The following is a 9,701-nucleotide window of genomic DNA, read 5'->3' as shown; positions in this document are numbered from 1 at the left end:
ATGACTTTTCTGATTGCAGTATTTCTGATGTGCTTCAAGAAAATCTAACACCGTTCCTTAAAACAAGCTCCTGAATACCTTGATATGCTCTCGCACATCTTTCAAGTGTTCTGTTTTTTGGTAAGATTGAAATTTTGAAGTGTTCTGTTTTTGGGTAATAAAGAACTGCCATCTATTTTTTACTCTATGACTTTTTTTTAACAATTGTAATCTAATTAATTTTAAATATTATTTTATTTAATCACTATTGTATCGTCTTAAGTTTATTTGAACTTTAAAAACATTGGATAATGTTTTTTATCTCCTTTTTTAAAGGAGTTAAAACCTAATAGAATATATTTGATTACCGTTTTTTAAGATTTTAGCATGATTTTTGGTTTTGCGCCGTTAAAGTCGCTAATTTTTTTCTACTCTGTATGTTGTGAGTGTTTAGTAATTTCTTCCATGGCAGAGTAACTATGATTTCTTTCAGAATTAATTAATCACAATGGGGAAGATTTTTTGTTGGTAGCAAAATATTCAGAAAATCAGGATATTAAACTCCCAGAGATATCTCAACCATTTGATTACGTTGTTTGGTGAAGGGAACAAAATTTGTTACATCAATGAAGAGCCATGGCGGCGGCCTAGCTTGTACAACACTCAACAAAGATTTATATCCTATATACACAATACTGTAATCTATAATGTGAATGAAAATAATTTGACTATAAATATACAGCAAAAAATGGCAGAGAGAGGAACCTTAAAGTTGATGCCGTAATTGCATCAGTAAGTCATGCATAGTCTCTATCTTTTGACTCAGTTGGAGTACGGTAAGGTGTTGAGAGGAAGACTCTGAAGTACCAGTATCACTGATTAAATCATTAAGTTTAGCCTGTGATTCCAGAAGTGCTTCCTCAAGCAAAGTTAATGTTTGTTCCGAAGTTCTGTGTGATTCCTCATTTATGAGAATTGGCAATGGAGAAATTCCTCTACTGCCAACACTTCCGTCTCTACTAACCTTTTCCGGAGAGAAAATCTTATCAATGCCTTCACTTCCTGCAGATAATCAAACCGTCATTAGAAGATTACGAAAATATATAAACTGAGGTTCTGTTTTGTCTGAGAACGAGTTCCCATATAAAATCACATTTTCCTACTCAAATTTTGTCAAAGCAAAATTTTTTTGGAGTTTGAAATTTGAATGCAAACAGGCATTAGGTGCTTCAGCTTGGAAGCTCCTCGAAATCAGGAAAAATAGTAGTCTACCAAAGCCATGTGATTTGCTCGAATAGTAACCACACTTAAGTCTCCTATTCATGAGAAAGTCCAGACAATTACTATCACATGTATCATTTACTGTACATGTATGAATTCAAATTTGTTCAAGTCACACCATCTCCAACCTTAGACTTCTGGTATTAGCTCCCTTAAACATAAGTTTTTTGAGGGTTAACAGAGTCAGAGTGTACTTTGTATTACTATTATATGTTGTAATCGGATAAGGTTTTCATTAATATTACAGCCCCTTGGATTCGATATAAAGCATTATCCATTTCCTATTCTAGTCCTGCGCATTTCCTCTCTTTGATCTATATGCCATACCAGTTAGTTAAGCATATCATACCTCACGTCTTAAATCCATCTTCTGCGCTGTATGAAAATGCAGTTTTGGGAAGATAAAATCACTTCCCAACTTCAGGAAAAACTAAGGTTCCATTAATGCAGCTTATAATAATGAGATTTTATGTCTGATGAGAAACAATTCAATGCATAATTTGACAACTTACCTAGGTGCCCAAGTTGATCAATTACTGACTGGCCAATAGAACCTTCTAACTTCAGCAACCGTATAATTCCAGCAGTTATCCGGCCAATTGAGTCAATTTCAGATTTGCACAGAAAAGTTAGGTGCTGAACCTCATCCTTGGTTACAACTGCCTCAATCTGCATGAAGAAAGCATCTCAGAACCTTCATATAAAAAAAAGACAACGTGTCATAAATATGAAATTCTTATTACCGGTTGTTTGACAGAGAATTTTAGGTTTTCCACTTCCCAATTAACCATTTCATCATCAACATTCTCCCCACCTAAAATCAAGCGAACTTCAACACCAATTCCTCCAACTGCGTTGGTGGATTCTTTACCCCCATTTGCAATTAGCATTGATGCAGGAATGCCCTTTTGTAAATGAGGCTTCAAGATTTGCAGACCTTGAACTCCAACCTGCAAGTGTAGCCTCACGATGTAAGAGGAGTGATAGGAATAGAACACATCTTAAAGAACAAGAAACAGAATATTCCGATTTTAAACCTAGTAGTTACTAGCCAACAGAAAAATGTAACTGATATAATTATCCATCTAGGCTATCCCCCACCGTCCCAATGACAAAAGTAGAGTGTTTTTCAAGTTTTACAATCCCTACTGGATGTGATGCCTGACAAAATGTTGAGCTATTTTGTTTAGCAAGTGCTAATTTTGCTTTATCTCCTTTATAGAGTCAACCAAAATATATTATTCTTGAAAGCGAAAAGCAAATCTTTGATTCTACAGAAGGTTGGAGAAGAAATTTACAAACATAAACATTACATCTTAAAAACAGAAAGAAACATATTTCTTTACCGTAATCAATTCTACTGGATGTTGTTTTATTCTTTGCACTTGTATTTTTCCATCTGGAACATTTGGTGGGCTACTTTTTGCATTTACTCGTAAACCATGGAAAGATGCATGCCAACTCCTCTCTTCTCTTTCTTCATCTTCATGGCTGGAGAACCACCATCTTTCAGCTGTCTCTTGTGTATCTTCAAGGGCAAATAACCAGTCTCTCAATTCTATAGTTACATCCACATCATCAGGCTTCTTCAATTGGGGAAAAGCGGCTTCTTTCCCTTCTAGCATACTTCCAACTGGTGAAAAATAGGAAGGAAAGCTATTTAAATAGAGCGTACAAACATGCCCAAGATGAATTAAGAAACAAACTTTTTATGTATTAAGCACATTAACCAACTACAGAAATTTAGATAACATAGTTTGCTTCATACCATCTTCTGAATCATCAACAAGGAGAGGAGTTGCCTTAAAAAGTTTTGACAACGGTCCTTTCTGCAAGTTTTCCAATCCTTTACAAAGACCCATTCCGGGAGCTCCATCAGGCCCGAGTATTCCAAACCTATGCAGGAGGGCTTCAGCATAGTTCATTCCACCACCAAGACGAACACCAGATACCGAAGCTGAGACATTTAAACTATGAGATTCCACGTCTTGTTCATACAATGGTATTACATGCACCATGCTTATATCTAGAAAAGGGACTGAATGAGCATTTCCATTCAATAGATGCTTCTCATTCTTATGCACCCAAAAAACAGTTCTTAGCTGAGGATATCCATTATCACTCAGAGAGGTAGCATTTTCCTTAGAACACAAGAATGAGGCCTTTTCACATGGCAAGAGTCCCTCAGCATCTACACAACTTATCTCAACACTCTCCCAACGTAAAATAGATGAAACAATAATAGCACCTCCAAGGGTTCTATGAGTGGCACTGGTAGATAGATCATCTCCAAGAAACTGCACTAAAGGCAGCCCCTCAATATTAACAGAAGATGACTCCAGAAATCGAAGTTGGAGATTTTTCACTGATAAACTGACAGCAGCATCACTAGGAACCTTGTCCATCAGCTTTCCACCAAAGGATTTGTCCCTAATGTCCTCCAATTGTTTCCTTTTTCCAGCCATTGCTATCTTTTCACTAACTCTCCCAAAATAACCATAGAGATCCAGGACAAAAAACAATTGTTCAACAGAAGTGTTGGACAGATACTGTTCACAAGCAACTCCAACCCTGACAATACCCCCAGGCGGGGGAACTTGTAACAAGGGACTGCCATCAGCAGTTGCCATAGCCACTTCTATGCAAGCATCTTTCAGATCAACACATCTCCACAATCCTGCCGTCTGTCCAAGAGAACTTTGACATCCAGGTCCATCAATGCATGCTTCCAGAGACAAAGTAAGCTGGGATGCTCTAGCAGTCCATTTCTCCTGGCTAGCATCAATTGGTTGACCTTCCCAAAGACTAAAGCAAGCAGGATCCTTCTCCAGGTTCAGCATTCTCAGTTTCAGTGAGGGTGAATTTAGAAAGAAAAGCCTTTCAATATGAAGTCTTGCTCCAGAAAAGGAGGTCTGGACTGTATTGTCCATGTCATTTTTGGAAATATCCAATTTGGTCTTGTCAAAAGGAACTGTAATATCCAGTCCCTTGAGATTGAAAATAAAAGATTTCACCGAGAAATCTGGTAAAATATCACCAGGGTTGACAACAATACCGTCAGCTAATAAAGAGGATATCCTCAGACATGATTCTTCCTGGAGATGAATCTAAAAATATGGAAAGATTATTAAATTATAACATTGGCAAAAGTACAGAATTGATTCACTTTTTAAGTTTATAACAGGCCATTTATTGAAAGATCCTGCACATACCACGAGTGGCTGGCAGTCAATAACAGTTTCAGAAGCAAAGGATGGTGGAAGTGGAGAGGGCATGATCTTAAGAGCATGAAGGCATATTAGAGGGGTTCCCTCATTCAATTGCCACTGCTGTTCTTGTAAAGGATATATTTGAGGGCAAAAGCTTCTGGCTGAAAAAGAAAGGAGAGAAGGTAAGTGAACAAATAATATATTCATAGCCTGGGTAATTATTACTACTTTTCAAGAATGTGTTGACAATTAATACCAAATTCTGGCACACGGAAAGCATCTCTAGTGCCAGCTTGCATTGATGGTTGCACTAAGATACATGGAGGGCTACAAAAGGTGTCCCTGCATTTCAATATGTACCGAGTACAGATTAGTTCCATAGTAACAATTAGTCCAGTCAGCACAAAAAAATGGTTGTTAAACAAGTGCAACCAAATTGATTAATAAGTGGGGCATATTGCTAAGAATTTCTTATCATTTTTATTTTCTCATTTTCAATTGCAATAACTTCTCCCAATTCAACCAAGGTATTGCCAATATATTCAGACGAGTACACTCCCACTCCCAGCTTTTAATCAAATCATATGAGCATGAAATAGATTGACATACACACTAACACCTGCCCACACACTCAGGCAAAGCTTGCTGAATTCTTTTAATAGCTATTATTCAGGGAGGGAACAGAAACACAAACCTTAAAAATAAGCCACCAACTGTAATTCTTGTCAAGTTATTATCATTATCTCCTTCAGAAAGACTGGCCTGCAAGGATAGTCAATCAACTATATAACTCTATTGGCTGAAGGTCTGATAACATAGCACATTAGACGGTCACAAACATGAAGATATGACATTGTAAAGTGAGGAAGATATGAATATTTGTAAATGGCGTTCCAATGAACCAACAATCCCAAAAGGATAAGCTATTGGATGAAAACACATACATGGTTTTATATTGTTTTTCTGAGACAACCATTGTGCAGGAGCTCTTTGGGGTTGAAGCATGAAAAAATTGCACAGACTATATAGTCTAGCCTTCAGTTCTTATTGCCTCAGTCAACAATTAGACATTTGCACTATCCAAGCTTCAAGCCCAAAGGATTCCCGCTTAAGGAGGTAAGTTGGATATAATATTATTCATGTGCCTTCACCTAATAGCTTAAGCTTTCCAAATAATTGGCTCATAAATAGCACTATAAGTACTTAGTTGCTATTAAAAAAAAATAACTTATCATGCCAAAATCACATATACTGCATATATTTATTGTTTACAATTTTTTTCTTATTTCTGAATTATTCATATCAGATGTGAAAATGACATGTACACACCCACTACAGAGGGTTACCATCAACATCTTGTTACTCTTCGAGCATCCAAAGGACCCAAATAAACTAAACTATATATAAGGTGTCTTAAGGCCCCAAAGAGAGTCTTAAAGGAAAATATAAGCCTCTATATGATTTTCTTTTTGGCTCAAGGTATTCCATTCTACCTATTAGATAAGGCCAAGGTAACCAGCATCACTGTCGAGATTAATATGGACAAGTAGCCAAGAAAAAAAATGTGAGAAAAAAGTGTAAGATGGTCTCAGAAAATAAAACATAAAGACATACCCGAGAGAAAAAGAGAGACTGCATCAAAAGCTCAAGTTGGAATTCTGTAAATTAATGATAATAGTTAGATCATTGTGCTAGCAATGATATACCCAAAGCTGGATTTTAATAATAATTCAAGAAGACAAAGATTAACATAAAAAGACTGTGCAAGCTAACGACAAACCAGTATCTTTAATACAAAGAAATATATGATCTACGACAATTGAGACAAGAGAACGCCCAGCTGCTTCAGTGGATCGCTGTCATGGTACAGTTACATACATATTTAGAGAAATCCGAAAATGAAATATGATAATATTGAGCTTAACAAACTACTGAGGTGTTCTCAAAGGTGAGAAAAGTTAAGATAATGTGAAAAATGCTGACCTTGGAATCAACATCACCCCTGTTTAGACAAACATAAACCCCCGTCATAAAGCGGAGAAGTGCACGTAGTCCTGATCATATTTGTAGCATTCCCATGTCATATCTCGCCATTTGTTTATCAATTCAATATTCAAGAAACTCAAAATGTGCCCTTTTACTAACCTGGTTCACTTAGTGCAGGGCAAACAGCTTCGTTGATGTGCAATTGAACTTCAAGCCCGAGCGGACTATTTAACTCGGTTCTCTGAATTGTGATCTGGTAATGATAAAGTTAAGCTATATTTCATGATTCACAAAATACTGTAATAAAACAGATGATTAAAACATGTAGGGGAAACTGCATTAATTACATATGCTTCTCCTGATATTCCTTCTATAAAACGCTCTCCTCCAAAGAATACACGCTTTGCGCCATCATCATCCCTAAGGTTTGACCCCTCCTCAGAGAGGTCTAGTGTAGCTTCTGTGAACATGTCGGGATGAGGCAAAAGATCAATAGACAAAGATTGCCATTCCAGTTTCTGGGCAGAACATAAAAACGTGAGAATAGTTATATGGTAATACACATAGGCAACACAGTATCATCAACATTGAGAATATAGCACAAAATATTTTTTGTGAAATCTTGTAATGAAATCACACCTATATAGATCAAATACTGGTAATATAGAAGAGAGATGTGAAAGGACAAAATCACACCAATATAGATTAAATACTGATAGATTAAAACTAGTGAAGGGGAAGATATATTACTTTGAAGACATATATGCACTTCTTGTTATTGGAGAATTCCCGCGCTTCCTTAAGATTTACAACCTGGTAGTAAAAGTTCTTCAATGAAGTGCTATAGGCAAGTAGAATCAGAAAGCGTGAGTTTTGAAATAATTACCTGCCAGTTTTCATTTGTAGTATACAACAAAAGGTTGCGTATGGTGATAGATGCCATAGGTGGTGCCCTGCGACAAGAGGTAGTGAATGGGGATATTATAAAAAGATTTGGGGCAGAACCAGATTGAGTCACACAAAGTTTCATTTATAAATTGTCTATGAAACAAACACAGCAAACTCTATCACCCGTCAGGTCTATGCTAAAGAATTAAGACTGTCCCCTCTGACTGACCCACTATATTCTAACGCCATTGCAAGAAACACAGTTTAGATATTGCATCAATCCCAGCCGGGAACAAGATGCTAGTATCAAAACTTGATAGGGTTGGTAAAACATAAATTATTAAATACTAAAGAAGATATTGAGTAGAGAGCATGGTTCAGAGCACGGGCTGGTATCAAGAACTTACCATGTTGCTCCCCCTTGGCGACGAGAACCACCACAAGTTTCAAGCAATAGATTGACTGTTTGAATTTGTATAGTCATGCCATCTGCAATCTGACAATCACCCCCAGTCAGTAAGAACTAGTAACAATCAAACAAGATAATTGCATTCATGGACAATTGATCAGCCTAGGAATTTCAAGCCAATAGGAAGGATAAAATTATTAGGCTGAACAGCACTACAATGTTGCAACCTTTCACTGCATCCTTTTCCTCTATTAGGCTCGATAATAGACTAAAATTAGTAATCTCTCCTTATAATCAATAAATTATCTTTGTCTACATCTTTACTATGTTATTAAGAATTGTTCCCCACAATATAAATGTTCAAATTCAAATCCCACAAACTTTGTTAAAATTGGTTACAAAATCAACCGAAGCATGATTTGACTACGAACACCCCGTTATCAGCATGCGCATATATGAACTCATGCTTAGATAAACAAACAGCAGAATCAAGCTCGAACCTTATCAGCGAAACCATAACCACTTCCCTTGGCAGAGGCAGCCGACGGCGCGGAACTGCAGTAATCGACAAAAGGAAAAAAAAAACGTGAAACAAACGGCAGCAAAAGCATAAAGCATCACCAGCCTCGTTTCATTATTTACCAGTTCGAACTAAGCGATGCATCAAAATCAGAATTCTCCTCGAGAACCAGATCGAGTCTATCAATATGCACGACGATTGGCTCCGTCTGCACATTGCTCACAGACGGAAGCTGCAAAAAAGCCACAAAGAGCAAATCACAATTCACGATCGGAAACACAGCGAAGAAGTGAAAGATAATCAGTTACCGTAAGCAACTCAACTGTTATCTCTAGTTTGCCGACTTTGGCAGTGGCAACGTTGAGCGCCGGCGGCAATCCGACACTGGAATGCAAGGCGTCGCCGTCGATATCTGAGAGCGAGAATCGAATCAAAGTCGGTGAAATGAAATTTGAGTTCGAAATTTGGATTTGAATGTACCTAAATTGGAGAGGTGAACGGTGCGTCCCTGCAACTTGAACTGGTCTCGGGAGAAGGATTTGAGCCAGTACTTGAGAGTGTACTCGAGAGCCCGACCCAGTATTGACTCCATTTGCTGAGAGTACCCTGGTTCGGATCCTGATGTTCGGGTCGGGCTTTGCCGTGAGTTGATTTAAGGCTTTCCTTTCTTCGTCTGAGGCAGCGATCTCTGGTATTATTATAGAGGAATTAAACGGAATTTAGATTGCGGCGAGGCACGTGCGGCACGTGTGAGAGAGATGGCGCTGTTTTTATGAGTCAGGAGAAGAGGACCTCGCGGTGTTTGCAGTTTGTCTATTACTGTGTGTATGAAGGAAAAACTATGATGCATACCATCAATTTTTTATTTTATTTTTCAATCTATTTTCAACTTTTCAGCCAAATTTTCCTAACTTATGTATAGTTACAAAAGATAAGAAAAGCGAAAAGGAAAAGCTAAATTAACGATAAGATGACACATATTTAAATTTATCTGATATATATATTATAAAGATAAAAAATTATAAAAAATAATTTTTTATAATTTTTAAAAGGAAAGAAAGTTAAAAATAAAAAGAGATAGTAATAAATTTGTAAGTGTCAAAATATTATTTCTTTTCCATATATTGTATGGTGAAAAGGGAGTAAATTTAGTAAAAAACATGTGATATTTATAGAATTTTATCTATTATAAAAGTTAATTGTGTAAATATATTTAACAGTCACATAACTACATGTCATTTAGTACAACACTTCTGTGACCCATTAATCCAAGATTACACACAAAAATTAGACTAGTTTTATCTTTAAGCACTCAATTAAAAATTATAATTATTTACACACTAATTGTCATACAAATTCAACATAAAAAAAGTAGTTTAGGAAAAAAAAACTTAAATTTAAGATAAAAAAGACTTTAGTAAGATACTTA

General features: G+C 36.6%; 1 protein-coding gene across 1 annotated transcript; it reads right to left on the bottom strand.

Annotated features, from left to right (window-relative positions):
* Window positions 1-518: 518 nt before the first annotated feature.
* Window positions 519-9,061, bottom strand: LOC124833824 (amino-terminal region of chorein). The gene is made up of 20 exons (XM_047308380.2): window positions 8,753-9,061; window positions 8,596-8,684; window positions 8,395-8,504; window positions 8,253-8,307; window positions 7,751-7,839; window positions 7,342-7,408; window positions 7,206-7,268; window positions 6,803-6,973; window positions 6,615-6,708; window positions 6,453-6,523; window positions 6,250-6,325; window positions 6,084-6,127; window positions 5,164-5,231; window positions 4,726-4,811; window positions 4,473-4,630; window positions 3,029-4,367; window positions 2,607-2,893; window positions 2,004-2,210; window positions 1,773-1,929; window positions 519-1,041 (listed from the first exon to the last, which is right to left on the bottom strand). Exons 1-20 carry the CDS (start codon window positions 8,862-8,864, stop codon window positions 746-748), a joined length of 3,639 nt encoding a protein of 1,212 aa, XP_047164336.2. The 5' UTR covers window positions 8,865-9,061; the 3' UTR covers window positions 519-745.
* Window positions 9,062-9,701: the final 640 nt, after the last annotated feature.

The sequence above is a fragment of the Vigna umbellata genome, chromosome 6 (genome assembly GCF_029865625.1).
Source record: "Vigna umbellata cultivar VRB3 chromosome 6, Vumbellata_1.0, whole genome shotgun sequence".
NCBI lineage: Eukaryota > Viridiplantae > Streptophyta > Magnoliopsida > Fabales > Fabaceae > Vigna > Vigna umbellata.
Note: the sequence above shows the minus strand (reverse complement) of the source record. Positions and strands in the feature narration are given on the sequence as shown.

Bases quoted from the DNA above. Each gene is read 5' to 3' on its own strand.
- LOC124833824 (XM_047308380.2), bottom strand. From the start codon at position 8,864: ATGGAGTCAATACTGGGTCGGGCTCTCGAGTACACTCTCAAGTACTGG. The intron at 7,269-7,341 runs GTAATTATTTCA...TTTTACTACCAG, and splicing joins CTACAAATGAAAACTGGCAG to GTTGTAAATCTTAAGGAAGC. The intron at 6,128-6,249 runs GTTTGTCGTTAG...ATTAATTTACAG, and splicing joins TCTTTGTATTAAAGATACTG to AATTCCAACTTGAGCTTTTG.